General features: G+C 45.1%; 1 protein-coding gene across 1 annotated transcript in view; it reads right to left on the bottom strand.

The window, feature by feature from the left end:
* The window catches only part of fat4 (FAT atypical cadherin 4), a 146,421-nt gene that overhangs the window by 49,099 nt on the left and 76,098 nt on the right, over positions 1-21,224 (bottom strand). The window contains exons 2-9 of the mRNA XM_083785590.1: positions 16,402-16,533; positions 10,044-10,305; positions 8,178-8,528; positions 5,560-5,747; positions 4,595-4,755; positions 3,859-4,114; positions 2,267-2,584; positions 489-663 (exon numbers count right to left, since the gene is read on the bottom strand). Of these exons, the coding sequence (XP_083641716.1) occupies positions 489-663; positions 2,267-2,584; positions 3,859-4,114; positions 4,595-4,755; positions 5,560-5,747; positions 8,178-8,528; positions 10,044-10,305; positions 16,402-16,533 (1,843 nt within the window). The remainder of the gene's footprint in view (positions 1-488; positions 664-2,266; positions 2,585-3,858; positions 4,115-4,594; positions 4,756-5,559; positions 5,748-8,177; positions 8,529-10,043; positions 10,306-16,401; positions 16,534-21,224) is intronic.

Genomic DNA, 21,224 nt, shown 5'->3' with positions numbered 1-21,224 from the left:
GCCATTGGGATCGGGAGTCGAACCCGCAGCACACTGTCAGACTCGGACTACCGGCCAAGGTGCCTGGACCGCTGAGCCACGGCCCAGGCCAGGACCCCCCCCCCCATTCTAAAGCGCCAGCGCTCGCCCAGCAGTCTGCCATCACCCAGGCGGAGGCGTGCACGCAACCTCAGGGCGTCTTACTGGTATTTTATCCAGGACCAGCGAAATACTCCGATAGAATGAGCTGAGTGGAACCACTGTAAACACCTTCAGTCAGTCAGTCAGTCAGTCAGTCAGTCAGTCAGTCAGTCAGTCAGTCAGTCAGTCAGTCAGTCAGTCAGTCAGTCAGCAATAATGACAAATACTTTAAATATGTGTCCATGCATTTAAAAAAAGAGCAATAAAAATGGTGCTGCTAGAGCAATTCCACTCTGTCACCGTATTGCAAAAATGGCACCAAGACTGCCCTCGTGGGTCTTGTCCGAGCACCTGTGCTGGGTCCTTACCCGAGTCCGTCGCTGTGACCAGAAGGACGTATTTCCCTTGCAGCTCGCGGTCCAGGGTTTGGCTGAGGCTCAGCTGACCGCCAGATGAAAGGCTGAAAGCGCCCTCGTCGTTGCCACCGCCGAGCATGTAGCTGAGCTGACCGTTGGTCCCCTGGTCATCGTCCCTCGCAACAACCTGGCAGACGGATAATGAGAACACGAAAAAGTTGTTTGGAGTTGTTTGGAGTCTTTTCCAGCACTAGCTATACCCTGATTCACTCACAGTTAAAATCTAGACTAGCATAACCACAATGTTCAGCTGCATTCCCCACAGGAGCAATTTGCATTGCTCGTGGGTACGTGGTGGTTGGTTGGGGAAGGGCAATTGTTGCTCATTAACCAGAATTTCACAGTTGGTCCGAGGGTTCCAAACTAATGACAAATCCATGCCTGCTTCTCTAACGTTGTGGCCACTGGCTGCTCTGGGAATGCTGGACACAAGCTACTGTAATGGTTTCAAAGTAAAGACCCATTTACAGTATGCTCAATGTTAATCATGAGGATGACTTCTTCTGTCCAGTCACTGTGTTCATTTTGCTCACGGATAACAAAAATAAGCCCCTACTAGTTCACTGTTCAAAGTGGGCTATAAATCTTTGCACGACATTGTTCATTAGTGAACAATATTGTGGGCTGCCTGCCCGGCTCCTTTCTATCTCATGGGCCACAGAGAACCATAGTGCACTTGTGTAGAAAACTCACTGTTGCTGCAACCTCACCCCCCTTTTTCCCCCCTAAAAAGATGTAATTGAGCAGAACTAATTGCAATCATATTTGATTTCTTCATAATTTTCATCTCGTATTTGTTATGAAATTTACACAAAACAAGACCACCGTGCTCAGTGCTTCAGTTAAAACGATTCCATATACATCCTTGTAGTTATTGGGTTAGCGTCATCGCAAATCTGGTTAAACTGTTAAGTCTTTAAGGTCTCTGGCCTTGTTTTCACACAGGAAATAGTTGCCGTTGGGAGGAAACCGTTTATGTCCAAAACCGTTCATGTCCAAAACCGTTCTTTTTTTATTATTTAAAACACATAGTGAAAATAGCCCATCTACAAGGTCACAGCGCGTTGCATCGCAAGCTTGCAGATCAGCTGTTCACTGTATGACAAAGTTTAGGAAAAACATACAAAAACATACAAATCTAGCAAAAACATTCTTGAAATATGTCAAGGTTTCTGCCCGACAGCAACAAATTCCTGTCCATAATTAAGCACCAATGGGGTCGTTTTAAGTTATTTTTATCTATGTAAAACGGTCTCGGTAAAATCCATTTTTTTGATTGCTGGGCAACGCCTTGCCCTGTTTAGTTTAGACGTAGAAATGGAAGATTTTGCTTCCCGGTTTTGGTAGAAAGGAAAAGTGGGCGTTCTCAGAATAATCTGCCTGGCACTATGCCGCCGGATAGCGCCAGGAGGACTTTGGAATGGATGCAACCAAAGTGTCAACAGGTAATGTAAAAATCACACCCATGTGAAGTGAGGGGCGCTCTTATCATCATACATCATCTCATTCTGGTCAATCACAATTTGAGTCAAACAAAGTACACAAAATCATGTGTGTTTACACAAACACTCAAAACTAGCCATTCATTGTCAATGGCATTCAATGTTTGTGTTAGGACAACGTTTGTGTTTACACAAACCGTCAAAGCTGGACATAGGAGGGGCTAACACCCCTCAAACATCGTGACAGAGAGCCCTCGCAAAACATGCGCACCGCTCTGCACAACTCACCTGCAGGATGTTCCGGGGCAGGTCTCTGAGGTTCTCCGGAACGTTCACGGTGTACGGCGAGAGCTCGAACGCCGGCGTGCAGTCATTCACGTCCAGCAGCACCACGTTGACCGTGGCGCGGTCGGCGCGCGGCGTGCTGCCGCGGTCGGCCGCCTGGAGCACCAACGAGTAGGAGGAGCGCGCCTCGCGGTCCAGCTGCTTGGCCACCGAGATCACCCCCGTGACCGAGTCGATGCGGAAGTCGCCGTTGGCGTTGCCCTCGGCGACCGAGAAGCGGATCTGTCCGTTGGTGCCCTCGTCGGCGTCGCTGGCGAACACCTGAGCAAAGTAGGTAGGGAAGAAGAAGTACGTTTGCATGTTTTACTTCAGTAGAAGTATCAATTGCTGCGATGTAGGACCTGCTCCGTTTACACAGTAAAAAGTCCCCGGGATTCAAAATAGACTTGAGTAAAAGTACAAAAGTAGAAAGTTACTCATTATGCAGAATGTCCCGTTTCAAGTTTTCAAATGTTGAAACATCGTTTGAAAATGGCAGATCTACAAGCAAGCTCACAATGCGCATTGCGACGCATTGTGAGCTTGTAGATCGGCAATGCAAGTACAAAAACAAAATTGTACTTAAGTACAGTACTTAAAGATGGAGTGCTACAATTTTTGTATTTTTCCAGTTTTTCATGTGTCTATGAGGTGATAGTACTTCATTAGACACCCTGGAGTTGTTTTTATGTGCAATGGTATATTAACTTTGTATTTAGGGTTTCTTCCTGGAGGCTGAACCCTTGACAGTCAAACGGGCCAATGAAGTAAACAGTAATATAGTGACACCACACTATCAGCCCCTCCCCTAACCCCTCCCCCTTTATCATACAACTACAGCTGTGGGTGCGGCTTCAGTTCAGGTGGATCACCACCCATCACCACCCACCAGGCAATCCAGGCATACTTAATGAACTGGTGGGCGTGTCCACATAAAAGCATGATTTTAACAAATACTGTACACTTTTTGGAAAAAGTTCTTCCCCCTTATATTGTAATAATACCTGATGATCATGTTTTAGGGTGGAAAAAAATGGTGGCACTCCATCTTTAAGTAAATGTACTTATTTGCGTTCCACCACTGCACCTGAGTAGGCCAGAGTAGAATAGAGAGACCTTATTGTGTCTATAGTATGGATAATCATGTTGTTGGCAAAAGATCAGCAGATTACGTCACAAGGACAAAAGGATTATTTAGTCATAATCACTACTGTGGTCCAGGCGCATGCCACATATAGGCTCTGGCCTGACAGCGCGTCGCGTGTTCGAGTCTCGTTCATGACGACCGTTGCTGCATGTCTCTTCCCTTCTCTCTCCCTCCCTCTTTCCTGTCAATCTCCACTTGTATCTATCAATAAAGGGAGAAAAGCACCCCCCCCCCCAAAAAAGAAAACTGGCCATTTATTGTCAATGGCATTCAATGTTTGTGTTTGCACAAACCCTCAAAGCCTGGACATAGGAGGGGCTAGCATCCCTCAATAATACCTGACGACCATGTTTTAGGGTGGCACTCCATCTTTAAGCTTGTCCCCCCATCTCATCGTCTTCTCTCTCACCTGCAGGACGTCGGTGCCCGTCAGCGTGTCCTCCTCGATCTCCACGTCGTAGACGTTCTGCGAGAAGCTGGGCGTGTTGTCGTTGACGTCGAGCACCGCCAGGGTCACGTCCATGGTGGACGACAGCGGCGGCTCGCCCTTGTCGGTGGCCACCAGTGTCAGCGTGTAGTTGGCCAGCTCCTCGCGGTCCAGCTCGCCGACCAGACGCACGTCGCCGTCGATCGTGCCGATGCTGAACTTGTTGCCGAACGGCCCCCTGAGTAGTGAGTGAGGAGGAGGGCAGTGTTGTTTTTGACAGCAACATTTTTGGGGATTTAGTCGTGGTCTATTGGAATGATTTAAATTACATTTGAGTCACGTGTTGGTCTAGTTTTAGGCAACTAAATCTACAGTTGAGTTAGTCGACTAAAATGTATTTTGGCAGGCCTTGATGGCGTCGTAATGGCCCATCTCACACTTGCTGAAAATAGCCGGTCTACAAGCTCACAACGCGTGAGCTTTGTATCTAGCCAGTGCCCCGTGAAATGATCGCTCGTTACTTCCGGTTCATCAAATCACCTGGTGGCTCTTCAATAGAAGAGCTCGGCGGCTGAAAAGCGTGCCAACTTGCGACTAAAACTCGATATTAAACGTGTGCTGCCGAAGGACTTAATTCCGTTTTCTTCTGTGAAAAACGGTAGTCGACGGACAATTTTCTTTTGGTCGTAGTTTGAGTGCGACAACATCAACGCTATACCTGAGGGCGTACTCCACGTAGCTGTTGGGCCCGCTGTCGGCGTCCAGGGCGCGCGCCGTGAACACCACCGTGTCCACAGGCGTGTTCTCCTGGACGTAGGCCATGCGCTGCGACGTGAACGAGGGCGGGCAGTCGTTGACGTCCAGGAGGATGACCGATACCTGGGCGGAGTGATAGTGGTGGGGAAAGCACTCACATTTATTAGGACTATTCCGATTGTAAAAAAAGGCCTTCTAAATACTGACCTTGACGTTTTCTGAAAATGTTCAAATATTAATTAAAGGTTTCATGACATACATTTTCATACTTTCATGACCTCAACTACACCCAAACAACCTGAACTTTGAACATTCAGTGGATTTTCTGCGTTCTGGGATTTTCTCTGTGTCTGTGAAGCCTTTTGAGCTGCAATGAAAACAGGCAAAACAGTGAAAACAGTGACATCTGCTGGCAAATCCCATTGTCATACTGTATATGGGATTTGCTGGCTCTTACATCACACTCCACAGGAAAATCAGAGCACTTGTTTGAGCCGGAAAACCCCAGACCACAGAAAATCTACTGAATGTTAAAAGTCTTTTGGGTGCAATTGAGCTCAGAAAGATTACAAAAATATTTTTTTTATGTCACAATCCCTTTAATTAAAACAATTACAATAATGTTATGCTGCTAATATACTGTACATAGCAACACGGACCCCAATAGGGGTTCCTGTCCTGAAGGGGTAAAAACACCAAAAGAATGGTGTTCCTAAAAAAGTATCAATTACAGTAGTAAAGTAAAAGTCTGCTGTTCAAAATTTACTTACTAAAAAAAAAGTACAAATGTATTGGCATTAAAATCTACAGTAGCAAAAATAAAACGTCATGGACATGCTCAAGTAAAGTGCAAATACCTCAAAATGTTTACTTAAGTACAGTGCTTGAGTAAATCTAATGAGTCACGGTTCCACCAATGACATATACCTGGGCGGTGCTGGTGAAGCGTGTCGCGGGAGGCGGGGCCAAGTCGTGCACAGTGACGACCAGGTTGTAGAAGGACTGCGCCTCGCGGTCCAGGGCCTTCTTGGTCTGGAGAACGCCCTCCTTCGTGATCTCAAACTGGCCCTGAGGGTCGCCGGACGCCATTCTGTAGCAGAGCTGGGCGTTTAGACCTGGAAAAGGAATTGCGGCGTTGATTATTTCATCGATGGGTCTCATGAACGTCTTTTTTTTTTTTTTTTTTTCAATTCATGAAAAAGAAAAATATTCATTTTTCAGGAAATGAAGGAAACCTTATATTTCGAAAACAAAGCAACACTGCCTCATCAAAGTTGGTGTTGTAACTTTATATTATTGTCAATTACTTCCATAAGAGGGGGAGAGGTGGTGGAGGCAGCTGCTTTAGCATGTTTCTGAAACAACACACATACGTAAAGGGTGCTCAATAGCACTGATTTATGCAAAAAAGAAAAGGAAAAAAGAAAATGGAGTAATAGGTGGTTTCCTCCCGACAGCAACTATATATATATATATATATACGTATATATATATATATATATATATATATATATATATATATATATATGACTGCTCATGTAAAAAAAGGAGACAAATACTTTCAAAGGGATGATCTTGTATAAACAATAGCAGGATAACGAATGGTGAGACCATACTAGAGGTTAGTCACTGACATTTTTAACGTGCTCCTATTGGTAGAGATGCATAATATCAATTTGAATTAACTGCTTTTGTTCGTCATCGACATACAGTACATTTCCACAAATCAGCAGGAGCTCTGGTTGCTACAGTAGTCTGTCAAAGTGGATGATTCATTCCTGTACCATGACACGATTGCTATCAAAAGACAAACAACGCTGCGGGCCACTTCCTAAAAATGATAGCGCCGGCGAGCAATTTGGGAAAATCCCTCTCAAAAGAGCAACATTTATTTAAATGACATAACTAGAGTGCGACTAAACCCCAATGTAGCGAATAAAATCGGCCCTAATCCGCACTACTGCCCTGGAGCCAGGGTTAAAATGAGCTTAAATTGAGCGTCTGTAATTCAGCTCAACGGGGTATTCATGTGGAAAGCTGGCATCTTCCCACACTCTACCACATATTTACAGTACACAAGCAAGCAATCCCTTATCAAAAGCCTGGAGTAGCACTTCTTCTTCCATCCCGGTCTTTACGGCCGCAACATCCACAGACAAAGTCTGGGGGTCAAGGGTCCAGGACTTAGGAAGTGCTAACAATGGCAGTGCGTTATTTTGACAGTGAGAAGCGGAGGTTATATCTGCGAGTCTGGGACATGGTCAGACTGCCCGGACGCCAGCGAGAACCAAGACAGACTGGGGTTGAGTGTATTTCCCAGGAATGTAGGTCACAATAACCACATTAGGTCTGCTTGAAGTGGTAATTACAGTAGGAAAGAGTAGCAGGGACTGTTAAAATGCCATCCGGCACTTGAGAAACATGGCCACACCACCTGATATCGAGAGATATCTTAATCCATTTAATCGCATATGCTCAAAGGGATGTTGTAATTTTGTCGAATCACTCATGCATGACATGGGAAAATATAATAATAATATATATGTAGGTTTAATTGCTACTCTATATCCAACTGTCATAACAAAGTGACAGCCCAACATTAAATTAGGACCTTTCACACAACTGATTTATAGACTATGACAATAAATTGTATAATTATGTCACATGTTGCATAAATGCTCACAGTTTATGGGATATTCCATCACCACACTGTCCAGTTACTGTAACTGTGACTGCTAACCTCTCATGTCTGTTTGTAGTAACATGTAATGGTGGAACCTCGTTGTGTTGTTACCGTGTTTCACATGTGTGAGTAAGTAAGTAAGTAAGTAAGTAAGTAAGTAAGTAAGTAAGTAAGTAAGTAAGTAAGTAAGTCAGTCAGTCAGTCAGTCAGTCAGTCAGTCAGTCAGTCAGTCAGTCAGTAAATATATTAATAAATAAATGAATACACAAAACAAACAAACAAATTAACTAGTAAATTATGTGGATCTTGGGATCCATAATAGAAATGACATGTGTTCAACCTGTGGCATCATTTGTCTATGACATAATTTGTCTATGACTTATTGTATCTATGACCAATGTCTTCACCATTAGGGAAAGGTTTCAGCACGATCGCAGCCCCATTGACCTCAATTATAACATTTTTGTTAAATATAAAAAATATATATATATAAAACATTTGTGGAGGTATTTCTGTGGCCTACTGGCAGCATGCACATGCTGTTAAGTTTGCTGTGGTGGTCCATCGGTTTGCCAGATTAGCTCCAGTCAGACAGACCGAGTTGTGTGCTGAAAAAAAGGCACAGTATTGTACAGTGACAACTAAAGTCTCTATCATTTTTATGTTGTACTATTACAAAAAAACGGCCGGGCTGCTGCCCGAGTCCAGTGCATTCTGTCAACTTCCGGTCCAGGACATTGTCACTCTTCGCAATGCTCTTCGCCAATAGAAGTCTATGTAGAAGAGCCGCCATCGGACTGGCCCCATGAAGTGAACGGAGTTGTCGTAACTCTGTCTTACTCTATGGCTCTGGTATACGTACCATCGTCGGCATCGCTGGCTCCCACGGTGACAATGCTGGAGCCCGGGGGCAGGCTCTCCGAGACGGAGGCGCTGTACGCCGTGGCGTTGAACGTGGGCGGGTTGTCGTTCACATCCAGGACGTTGAAGTAGACGCGCACGGCGCCGGCCTGGCCTCCGCCGTCCCTCGCCTTCACCGTCAGCACGTAGTACTGCTGGGCCTCGTAGTCCAGCGGGCGCGTCACGTTGAACACGCCCGTCACGGCGTTCAGGAGGAAGGTCTCGTCCTCGTCGTCCTCGTCCACCGCGTAGGTGATCTCCCCATTCGCGCCCGAGTCGGAGTCGCTGGCCAAGATGGCCGCCACGATGGAGCCTTCATGGGGACACAGTTGCACCAGTAACATTAAAATGGTATCTCTGTTTTTTTTTTAAACACTACACTACATTTCTGGCTGTATGTTAGTTCTCTACCGGGAAAGCGGTGTGGCCAAATGATACATAACATTAGCAGCCAGTTTTTCAACCAGTGGTCCTTGAGGGGGTTCCAGGTGGTCCTCAGCTAAAGGATGGAGAGTTTGAACCAAATGGACCCTTATTAGTTATTTTACTTTTGAGAGTGTAAAATGAACCCAAATGGACCATTACGGGTCCTTACGGGTCCATTTGGTTTCATTTTACGCTCTCAAGAGTTAAGTCATTGTTAAACATCTGCATTACTTAATTTACAAGAAGTCTTTGGTTTTGGGTCAGCAGGTCTAAATGTCATGGTCCGTGGCTTAAATGCTGAAAAAATAATGGGCCTTGATGTGAAAAAGGTTGAAAAGCACTGGAGTAGGGCATTGGTTTATGAAAGAAAAAAAAACAAGCAAACATGAAAGCTGAAATGTGGCGATACAAGGTTTCTGCCCAGATACAAGGTTTCTGCCCGCGACAGCGACGATTATGCTTCACGGACGGCAGTGGTGGAAAGTAACTAAGTAAGTACATTTACTTAAGTACTGTACTTAAGTACAATTGTGAGGTATTTGTACTTTACTTGAGTATTTCCAATTTCCAATATTTTTACTTATTCTACTCCACTCCACTACATCTCAGAGCCAATTTTTTTACTTTTACTCCACTACAATTATTTGAAAACTTTAGTTACTTTGGAGATTAAAATTTTGATTAAACTCATACATTAAGCACTCCAACAATACATTTCGGCGCATCGCAAGTTCGCTTGTAGATCCGCTATTTTCAAAAGGTTTTGTACACATTTTGAACTTTTAGTACTTTAAGTACATTTTGATGCCGAGTACATTTTTAATACGGGACTTCTACTTGTAACGGAGTACATCTACATTGCAGTATTTATACTTGGCGTCACTCGCACACTGGCATGAGTCCTTACCCGGCGCGGTGTCTTCCAGGATGTCGAAGGAGTACATTATGAGTCCTTACCCGGCGCGGTGTCTTCCAGGATGTTGAAGGAGTACATTATGAGTCCTTACCTGGCGCGGTGTCTTCCAGGATGTCGAAGGAGTACATTATGAGTCCTTACCTGGCGCGGTGTCTTCCAGGATGTCGAAGGAGTACATTATGAGTCCTTACCTGGCGCGGTGTCTTCCAGGATGTCGAAGGAGTACATTATGAGTCCTTACCTGGCGTGGTGTCTTCCAGGATGTCGAAGGAGTACATTATGAGTCCTTACCCGGCGCGGTGTCTTCCAGAATGTCGAAGGAGTACATTATGAGTCCTTACCTGGCGTGGTGTCTTCCAGGATGACGAAGGAGTACATTATGAGTCCTTACCTGGCGTCTTCCAGGATGTCGAAGGAGTACATTATGAGTCCTTACCTGGCGCGGTGTCTTCCAGGATGTCGAAGGAGTACATTATGAGTCCTTACCCGGCGCGGTGTCTTCCAGGATGTCGAAGGAGTACGTTCCACGCGAGAACCTGGGGGTGTGGTCGTTGACGTCGCTGACGGTGATGTTCAGCCTCATGTCCGACGACTGCTTCCCGTCGTCGGCGCGCACCAGGAGGGAGTACTTGGAGCGGCGCTCCCGGTCCAGCTTCTTGGTGGCGATCAGGTCACCCGACTCGGGGTCGATCCGGAAGCTCTCCTCCGCCCCGCTGATGATGGTGTATGTCACGAGGGCGTTGGGACCCTGAAGAAATGGAGAGAGGCGCTGATGAACAGCCAAAAGACGCTCTCGTCCCGCGTGGGGGTCCCTGGGGCGGTCCCCGGAACATCCAGATCACCAGGAAAGTGCCCAGGGGGTTCCGGCGAGCCGCCCACCTCCGAAATGGTTGATAAATGACAGAGTTACCATGTGGGGTTCCCCAGGGGGTCCCTGTACTGTACTGTACTGTACTGTACTGTACTGTACTGTACTGTACTGTACTGTACTGTACTGTACTGTACTGTACTGTACTGTCACACCCGAAATCATCATATATACAGTTAATAATGTGTGTGTGTGTGTGTGTGTGTTTGTGTGTGTGTGTGTGTGTGTGTGTGTGTGTGTGTGTGTGTGTGTGTGTGTGTGTGTGTGTGTGTGTGTGTGTGTGTGTGTGTGTGTGTGTGTGTGTGTGTGTGTGTGTGTGTGTGTGTGTGTGTGTGTGTGTGTTAGGCTGCACAACAGTGGCACTTGGTGGTGAAAACCAACCAAGCGCTATTTTCGTGATCGGACACAACGACCCAGGGACACACATAGCTGTCTATAGGAGACAGTGGTTGCACCACTCAAAAAAATCATGGTAATCATAAAATAAGAGAGTCACAGTTCAGTACGTTTCTTCATTGTTTGATATTTGAGCGCCTGACTCAGAGGAAGTGCCGTAACAGCCTTACCTCAAAGGATTTTGCACGGTCAAATGTGCATGTTTACAAGATGAAAACCATAAACGTAACATGGAGGAGGAACGGTGAGTCACAGTGCTTGCCGGGTTTACACACATTCATTGTTTCAAAGTGACCCAACTCTATCTCTCAGGCAGCAAACCAACACCAAAGCTTTTAAAAAAAAAAACAGTTTGGTCCAAGTTCTCAGGCTACATGGCGAAACACAGGACAATACGTTTAACTTGTTTCCTGACAGCGCTGCCTCAGATGTGAACTCTCAAGAGCCACGGGTTTTGTCCAGCAGCATCATGGGATATCACAAGATCAAAGTTACACCATGTTAGCGAGTGTCATGTCCTCAGAGTGGGCTACCTATGAATGACACACTTCTCTGTTCAAGACACTCTTTAACTCATTTAGGCAGATTCTTAAAAAAAAGCATTCAAAATCCTGACAGTTTTCTGAGAAACCTGTTTCTATGTCAGTGGTGCTCAACCTTTTTCATATCAAGGACCCCAAACATTATATGTAATTGGCCGCCGACCCCCATCTGAAAATATGTTGTTCCAGGGACCCCAAGAAGAGTTAAAAACGTTCACTCTGAAAGAATATATTGAAAGATTTGTGCCACATTTTCACGATTTTTCAAAAACAGCAGATCTACCAGCTTGTAGTGTGGCACTCGGTGCCGCGCTACGAGCTTGCTATTTTTCATTAGCTAAAGTAAAACATAATGCTTAAAACACCAAAAGGGGTTCCTGTCCAGAATGCATTTGCATTCTGCGATTCATTGTGTCCCGTTTGCTTTACTAGTGAAATTGTCTGAGGCATGATGAAACCACAATGCAGTAATGACATGCAGGAACAGTGCCGTGTGATTACAACACTAGATTTTCAACTCCACTGAACTGCGCATTCTAAGATGAAAATGTCTTTGAAGCAACAAAAACTCTGGCCCGCGATGTTTTTGGCTTATAATGTAGGTGAAGTGAAATGAGGACATCCTAAAAGGTGAAATGAGTTGAAACTAATTAAAAACATATTCATATTCTGTAGTAGTGAGAAGTCTTATCTAGGTAGCGTAATGGACTAGGGAGAGAAAGGAAACATCAACACAGCAGCTGAATGGTGATATTCTCATGGGGCTCCCTCTTAGTCTTTGAACTTGTACAGGCTATAGTGTTCCTCTATAAAGGCAACTAATAGATCCCCCGGTACTTTGGACAAGTACAACCGCCAGGACACATGTGGAAGCTAAAGCAGGGGCTTTGGAATAGGAGAGGAGAACCGAATGCGATATGACAACTGAATAAGCCCGATGACAGAAGTTGACATTTATGTTTGTCCTGGGCACAATAGCATCCTGAGAAACATCAGACAACTGTCTCTGCCCCATGTCTTTCGCCGAAGAGCAAAAATGGCACATCAAAAGCTGCGGCTATTCACCGAGATGAAGCGAAGGCTTTAAGTTACAGCTGGTAAAGAGCTAAGCTAAATGTGGCTCTTTCAGCTACCCGTGAAGTCTGGGGCTGCTTTTTGATCGTGGCAGGACAATGGCAAGGCTTATGCAATGTGCTTTGCATTAAGTGCTTTCTATACCTGCGGAATATCTTAATATATTCCTTTATTGGTTGTAGGTACAGTACTGAGGATACATCACATTATGCATGAAGAAAAGGTGTTTATGTTCATGTAGTGAATCGATCGGAGAACTAAAATACATTCCAAATTCCAAATATGGTATTGGTATACATACCAAATACATTATGTCCATCATGAATGGAAGTTGGATGCTAGTGTACTAGTTCCCATCCTTTTAATCCCTCTACATCAAATCTCTCTGACAAAAATAACTGATCTACAAGCTGTTCGTTGCTATGCTATTTCTGCCAAATATTCACCCCCCCAGAATAGGGACACGTCCGTGCGGTTAAAATATTTGACTATCGTTCTCTAAAACAGTCCCATTCCTTTAAATAGACACAACGAGAGACACTGCAAAGATAATGAACCAACCAGCCATGCTGAGCACAGTGTTCGTCTCCAACGACCTCTAGATGGAGTACATATTAAGAGACCCAAGTTCATGTCTGACTCCTTATCTCTTTCCCATCACTGCTAGTTTTATGATGCCATTTTGACCTTGCCTCTCTCTCTCTCTCTCTCTCTCTCTTTCTCTCTCCTTCTCTCTCATTGCATTAGCAGAGACACGCTCATAGCTCCAGACCTAGTAAAAGTGGAGGCTCAGGGAGATTAGGAGGACGGACGGAGCAAGCCTCTGCTCATCTAAGGACCCCGCTGTCATCAATCAGGAGTTCCATGTCTGGCAATCCCATCAGCCACCTGGGCTGCGGCCCGGAATCCAACACCCGCAGTTTGCCAATTAATTTTTCTGATAGGGTTCAAAAGCAGAGCATGAGAGAGGCGGGAGGGAGAGAGACAGAGTAGGGGGTCCTCCCATCGTGGCCCCGCCGTTCAATACTTTTCTTAATGTGCGTGCGTGCACACAATCAGGCATGTGCGCTGCAAGAATGACCATGTGTGCGTGCACACACATACTGTAAGTTAACCAACACTGACCGCTCCCTTGACCTTCGCTAAAGACTACTTTACGGCCCTCCGAAGACATTGTCATTAAGGGGGTGTGTGGGGCAGGGGGTGGGGGGGGGGGGGGGGGTGGGGGGTTGTGTGGCGTGTGGGCGGGTTGACCAATTAAACAGCAGACTTCCACGGAGCAGCAGCAGACTCGAGGAACAGAAGGAAAGTCATTTAGCAGACGAGTGGTTTTTGGGAGCAGGCAGTTCCTATGAGGAGCGGAGAGGTGCGAAGCAGACAGCGCCGCCGGGGATTCCAGCGCTTCCGGAATGCAACGTTGAGCTGAGCTGAGGCGAGGCGAATCATAACACAAACAGCTTGTTGTCACCGAGGCCCTCCAGATGAACCCTTGTCGGAAGAAAAGAAAACGCGGTAATGTCTCAGCTCGACTGTCGTGGTGTAAATCCACTCGGAAAACACGTTCATATGCCTTAGAAATGGCGGCGGTTAGGAACGAAAGCGAAGAGAGGAGTGCACGATACGCCGCCACTTACAAGAGCTGTGTGTCTCTGGAACACATTACTGCTCAATGTCAGGCTGAGGTTACTTTTTGGAGGCCTCTCCAAAAAAACACCCATTGTTGTACTTCTCTTCATTAAAGAGAGCTTTACCTGCAGAGTGTTTTCCACATTAGGTCACCACGTTAATAAAATGTTCGCGTTCGTCTACAAAAGCACAAAAGGTAGTGTATTTCTTTTCAAAATGAGGTGAGAAACATTTTTCAGAGAGAGTCCGACCTAGCCCGCATTATGGGGGGGACAGAAATAAAACAACAAGAGAGCAATCTCTTTTCTTTTAACCCGTACGCAACCTTTTCCTTCTTTGGGGTGGAAATGGGTTGTAGCGAAAAACGGATGCTAAGAAACAGCATTTTAATACCCTCACACATGAATCCCACATGTAGCACTGTTAAATTGGATGGGATCATTATGATGTCTGAATTCAGCCAGTCAGCTGGCCAACAGCTTGCACTCTTGGCTACTCCAGCTCTGGCTCACACATGTGGCTTTCTCTCAGCGAGGGCTCCAGTGCGTTCCGTACGCTTAGTGTCAGCGCAACTTAAGTTTCCTGCGTTAGGATGTGGGCAAAGTGTTGGCCGGACTTCTGCCTGGCTCTGAGCGCATGGAGCTGGAATGAAACACAGGCTCCTATTTAGCGACCCTATTCATGGCAGTGTTTGGGATAAACATCTATAACCTGTAATTCTCCAAAGACACCGCTGGATTCTATTTTTTTAGGTCTTATACGGCTTTTCTTTTTTGCATGTCTTAGTCCCACTGCGGGCAGCATGCTACTTCCCCTCAACAAAAGGGTTATTGTTTGACCTTCATCATCATCTACTAGATATTAGCAAATAAATCCAATTCTACCCCCTGAAGTCTAGATAATGTGCGTGTGAAAGTATAACATTCACCTTTTGAGTTGTGCAACACAGCTCACACAGACGTGCCCCTCAAAAGTCAAACGTGAGGAAAAAGGCAACGACAGTGAAAGAAACACTGCTCAGTTTGATTTCACCACCACATGTTAAACCTTTCCAGATCAAAGTCTCGAGGTCTCTGGCATTGGAGCAACAAAAAAAAAGTAATCAATGTCCTTAAAATCCCCTTATTGAAAATACTGACTTGATTCCAGGCCGAAGATTTACAGTCAATATACAATTTTGATAAAAGAGAAAACGGACAAAATTGGACTACGTGGAGTTTTTCTCACATTGAGACCTAAGCGTAGGGGTGAGGCAACAGCTGCGCAATAAAAGACGTGTGGCCTCATAAGTTAACATTAAGTTTGATTCCATATTCCCTCTCTCACACTAATCTTCCTCCTCTATGGCCCGACTTTCTTTCCACTCGCTTCCCATTGTGTCGTTTGGCATTGGGCTAAGGTACCGCAGACCTTGGAGAGGGAGGGGCTTCTCACTCACTGCACGATTTCAACGTCCACATCCTCCTGCCTAGAAAGTATGGAAATATGGAGGGGGGATGGATTGGTAATTGAGGGTGATGCCCAGTGATGTAATGTGAACTATGGGGGCCGCAGAGGGATTATCCAGCAAAAAAATAAATCAATCACTAGTCCGCTCGCACTGCATGTCGCTCCGCGATGACACCATGGCCTTTACATGCCTTGAGTTATGTCAAAACACAAGATACTATGGGACTCTCTCTCTCTCTCTCTGTGTGCGTGCGTGCGTACGTGCATGCATGCGTGCGTGCGTGTGTGCGTGCATGCGTGCGTGTGGTCTGTGTGTTTGCGTGTGAGAGAGAGAACGGGACAGAGAGAGAGAGAGAGATTAAAGTGAAATAGTGAAGAAGAAAGTCCTTCCTATAGTATAGTGTATGGCAAGGGCTACTACAACAACAACAACCATTATGACGTGGCATCATTATTGACGTAGCGGAGAGGAACAGGTTAGTATGATACGGCATGCTTGTGACCTCCATTGTGCACTATGTAGTGACATCTTGTTGAACCTTATAGCGCCACCAACCTGTCCACGATATACAATCGACTTTATCTGTTGCTCCTCTTGTCAGAATCACACATTTAGCACATAAATTATATATAAAAAATGATAATAATCTGTACTTCCAGTTCCTTGATCACAAACGCAATATCAGAGATATCTATTATTGACAATATTTGGACTCAAATCCTGCACAAATAACTATAATATAACTTATCGATGTGAACCCAATCAAGGTTCACGTCATTGCATCATGCAGATCTAAAAGTATTTTTGGTTAATTTACTCTAGTAATGCAGGTGCCTTGTGAGTGAAAGGCTATAAGCATATTGACAGGCAGTGCAGCAGCCACGGTACCTCGTCTGCATCCGTGGCTGTTAGCTGCATTATCTTGTAGCCGTCTCCGATGTTCTCCTCGATGGTCACGTCCAGAATATCGTTGGGGAAAACAGGTGGGTTGTCGTTGACATCCTGAAGCGTGATCTCCACCTGTGGGTTGGGGGGAGACAGAGAGAGAGAGAGAAAGAGAGAGAGAGACAGGGGAGAATTCATAAACGAGTTTCCATAAAAGAATCCCATGTCAAACTTTGCCTGCTAGACCCGCTAAGTTAACCAAAATAAACAATAATGGTATGAACCGGCCGGGGATCGAAGCCCGACCTCCCAGTCCCAGTGTGGACACTCTAACCACAAGGCCACTGCAGCTGGTCCAGACTGGAGAACTAGTGGAGAACATATGATACATATCTATTATCAGAATAAGACCTACAGTACTGTATATGCGCTTGTCTTAAATTTTAATTCAAGAAGCGAGACTCCCATGAAATCCCTTCTGACTCTTATATCCTCATTAAGTTCTGGAAAATTATCACACTTGTTGATTGTACACAGGCAGGTAATCAGGGACCTTAAAGCATTCTAACCATTGGGCTCAGTAGAATGTAAAATTGCGTGAGATAAGCACAACTATGGAAAATGTACATTATGTTTTGACCTAAGGGAAACAGCTGTCTCTGTGCTCACTCTGCAGTACAGTATGTGACGTTGCAGACAATGTGGGTGTCACAAACTCATTTTCAATGTACTGTGTGCATCTCACTATTAGTATAGTTGTGTGTAGCGTTCCAGACAATCCGAAGTGGGAATCCACTGAGCCAAGCAGGACCTCCAGTGTAAGTAGAACAGGACCGGCTACGGTACAGAGCTATGCAAATGTCTGGGGGGAAAGCGGCAGAGCTCGAGACAGTGAGAGTGAGGCAGACATTTGCGGTGTCAGATGTTCCCCGTCTAGCCTGGCAATGTTACATTTCCACACATATCCCACCACTTAAAATGTGATCCACCCCCCATCTCATCCTCTAACCCAAATATATATTTCAAAGACGGTAAACACGGCTCGATTTTGAATCATAACAGACATATTTTGCCCCACATTCTGTTGTTTGTTGCTTCTGTAAATATGGAGAAGCCGCGTTCAACCGATTTAGGACGGGAATGCATCTATGCCACTTTAGCGTTTAACCACCAGCAGATCTACAAGCTCGTAGATCTGCTATTTTTGGAAAATCGTGAAAATGTGCCGCACATTTTTTAATATACTGTATATTCTTTCACAGTGAATGTTTTTAACTCATATCTTTGCTTCTGGGGATCCCTGGAACAACATTATTTTCAGATGGGGGTCGCCGGCCAATTACATATAGTCTTTGCGGTCCTTGACATGAAATAGTTTGAGAATCACTGACATAGAAAGATTAGGTTTTTCAGAAAACTATCATGATTTAGAAGACATTTTGTAGAACCTGGCCTCAGTCCTAAATTAATGTGTTTAAATTCTCAGGCGATGGAGTCTCCATCACTGTGAACAGTGATTATGGAAATCACTAGGGCTGTAACGATACATTTTAACAGCGATACGATACGTATCACGATACATGGTTGACGATACATGGACGATATTTGTTCATTATGGCCATATGATACGATTCAATTATTTGAAATTGATACAGTAACTATTCAGCAAATACATTATATATGTGTGAAACTTGTGGTACGGTGCAGGTTTTAAAAAGTAAAGATGTATTATTATGGATATAAATAACACATGTGGACAAACACACGCCTTGACATGAACACAGAGAATACACACATTTTTCTATAGACCAATTGTAGCTAGATTGGAACTTTTCTTCTTAAAATTGCTAAATACAATGCACAAGTACTTAGTATTGATTAAATTGATTATTTGAATTTATTTCCATTGCAAAACAATTCGATACTGATTATTTCCATTACAAAACGATACGATACAAAGTCAAACGATACGATATTTGCTGTTTACATTATCGATAAAAATAAATCGATACAGTTATTATTATGGTTACACCCCTAGTAATCACCGGCCTTGGCCAGGCGGTTCTACTGTTCTGGTGCAGTGGCATTCCACGTCATGCTGAGCCTAACAGGAATAAAAACAGAACAGCTGTGGAACGTTCCACAATGGGTGACTGTTTTGTTTTCCTTTTCAACCAACTTGAGTAAGATATTTACAGGGCAGACAATGGGCCTCAAGGCCATAAGACCTCCGAGGTGGGGGGATGGGGTTTGGCAGACCAGCAGATACAGTACTATAGCAGTCTATTCATACTTTGGCCATTATTAACGGTAAAAATGCCGTCCCGTGTCCCCACAAAATGCAGCCTGGAGCTCTTTCCTCACGACTGCCACTGTCTTCCTTTCTGAGTTCATCAAAATAGTAGATCAAAATAAAGAAAACACTGCATGTTCAGAGAGATGGCTGAAGTAGTATAGTCTTGGAAAGATAAACTGCAGTGTGGACATGCTGGACAATGGGATGGAACCTATGAAGCTTTGCATTATGGGGCCACCCGCACCAACCATGACCAAGTTCAACCATGATTCTGACTATCTTGAGTGTTTAAAATGTGGAAAGTGTGGCTATCAAACATAAATAAATGATTATCAGTCTATATTCCCAAAAGTTCCCATATATTTTAATTCAGTCTGATCAGAGGCAGAGAAAAAAAAAAGAATGAACAGAGGGGGTGATATCAAAAGCAGAGGCATGGACCTGTGCCCAATACCCCAAATCAAACCCTATAGTCACAACCATCGCGGCAGAAACAGAACCGATTACAGTATGTATAGGAGTGGAACATGCGCCGCATAAACAGGTCACACCAACTTGGGCTTTCGACTCGACTCCGGGCCCGAGCCCTGCAGGGACCCTAGTCAACAAACAATGAATATTTATCTCCCGCCCATGTGTGTGTGTGTGTGTGTGTGTGTGTGTGTGTGTGTGTCTCCCCCCCCCCCCCCCCCCCCCCCGCTTGATGTGTAAATAATGCAAGGCCCACTTCTGAAGAGGAACTAATTAGGGCAGAAGTGCAAGTTTTGAGAAATAATTATGTCTCCCGTCTTCCAGTTTGCATTACCCAGGCTCCCGCGGGACAGGAGTCATATCAAAGAGCTTGCGGTGAAAAATTAATCGGAGGAAGAGGAAGCTGGAGACGGAGGGAGCGGAGAGCAGTTCGCGCCGGGGAGAGACGGAGGGGAGAGGAGCTTTGGTTCCGTGGCATTTCTCCAGGGCACACGCAGGCCCCAGGACCCGCCCCGGACCGGACGCCCTAGCCAGGGCAGGTGAAACACATTAGTTTACACGCTAAAAGATTGTGTTTCACTGGACTGCTGTTTCAAGTTGCAAGCTCACTGCTAACGGGCTGCCAGGGTTCTATTATTTATGGGTGGCGGTATGAATGATTCACGTGCCAAGCGGTTCCTGACCGCTGTCCATTACCATACCTTAAGTGATGGGCGATTATCCTGATCTCAGAAATAGCAAGGAGTATTATCCTCGGACGTCAAGTCCATTCAAAGTGCATTTTGGTGTATTTTTGATTTTCGATCGTTGGGACGCCAAAATGTGCTCCGCGCGATAAACGTTGGACGCGCAGAAGCACACACACACAGGCTATACACGTGCACTTTAAACGAGATAAAAAAATGACTGAGAAATTAAAAAGATCTAAGATAAGCTCTTAAATGGCTAGAAGACGTGACGCATTGATCTAGTCGCTAATCTGTTTAAGATGCTGTGATAGATGTGTCCGTGAGGGGTATGACTCAGATGTCATGCAATCTGTCCCCCCCCCCCCCTGGCTCTCTCAAATTGCTTTCTCTTTTCAAATCCGTTCGACTTTCATAAATGCATGCCCTTTCAAAGTGTAAGTGGTGCCATCTCGAAGACAAAGAAGATTCTCCTGAAGCAGGTGAAACCAGAGAGACGTTTTCTGCTACCAACGCTAAGCAACAGACACCCACCCCCCCCCCTCCCCCGCCCCATCCCCCTGTTCTTTTAAGGTGCCAAAACAGTTTCTCCAGTCCACCCTGGTGCGTTACTTCAGTCTGGCATTGGTGATCTGGTTACAGCATGTGTCTGGACTGACTGCAGGACAACACAACTTTTTCCCTTTTTAATTATCTTCATGTTTTAGGACAGGGGTGGGCAACTGGCGGCCCCGGGGGCCACATGCGGCCCCCACCTTCACTTAATGTGGCCCTCAGGTTAATATCAGAATGCTGATATAATGTTGGTTTCAGCATGTTTACAATTCCACAACATGCAAACATGACCTGCTTTAATTACTTCACAGTCTAAATTAGTAGCTCAATGCTCAACACACATAAAAATGTAAATTTTCAGGATTCCAATTCGAACTCAAAACGTGTCGCAGCGCGACGCATTTTGAGCTTGTATATCGGCTATTTTTGCTACGACAGCAATATATGGCCCTAGGGAGTGATTGTGGAAATATAGTGGCCCTCTCCATCGTCAAAGTTGCCCACCAACCACCACCACCCTCTAGTGTGTCATACTTGTAGTTCTACCAAATACACAGCGCAGAACAAAGGTTGCAGGTCGCACATATATTCAGAGTTAGTGAGTCAGTCTTCTTTTCCGACCAGTGGACAGAGTGATTAATTAAGTGAACACTGTTGTGCATTAACGATGAGTAATACAGTGCACGGCTACAATCTCTGCACGGGATACAAATTCACATCATTATCTAAGCTATAATGCTTAGCTCCCCCAAAAAAACTGACCTGACTGATGCAACAGTTGGACAATAAAACTTGAGCTCACTGCAAATCATACAAAA

Source organism: Protomyctophum parallelum (genome assembly GCF_964188405.1).
Source record: "Protomyctophum parallelum genome assembly, chromosome: 16".
NCBI classification, from domain to species: Eukaryota; Metazoa; Chordata; class Actinopteri; order Myctophiformes; family Myctophidae; genus Protomyctophum; species Protomyctophum parallelum.
The sequence above is the reverse complement of the archived record's forward strand: the minus strand, read 5'-3'. Positions and strand labels throughout refer to the sequence as shown.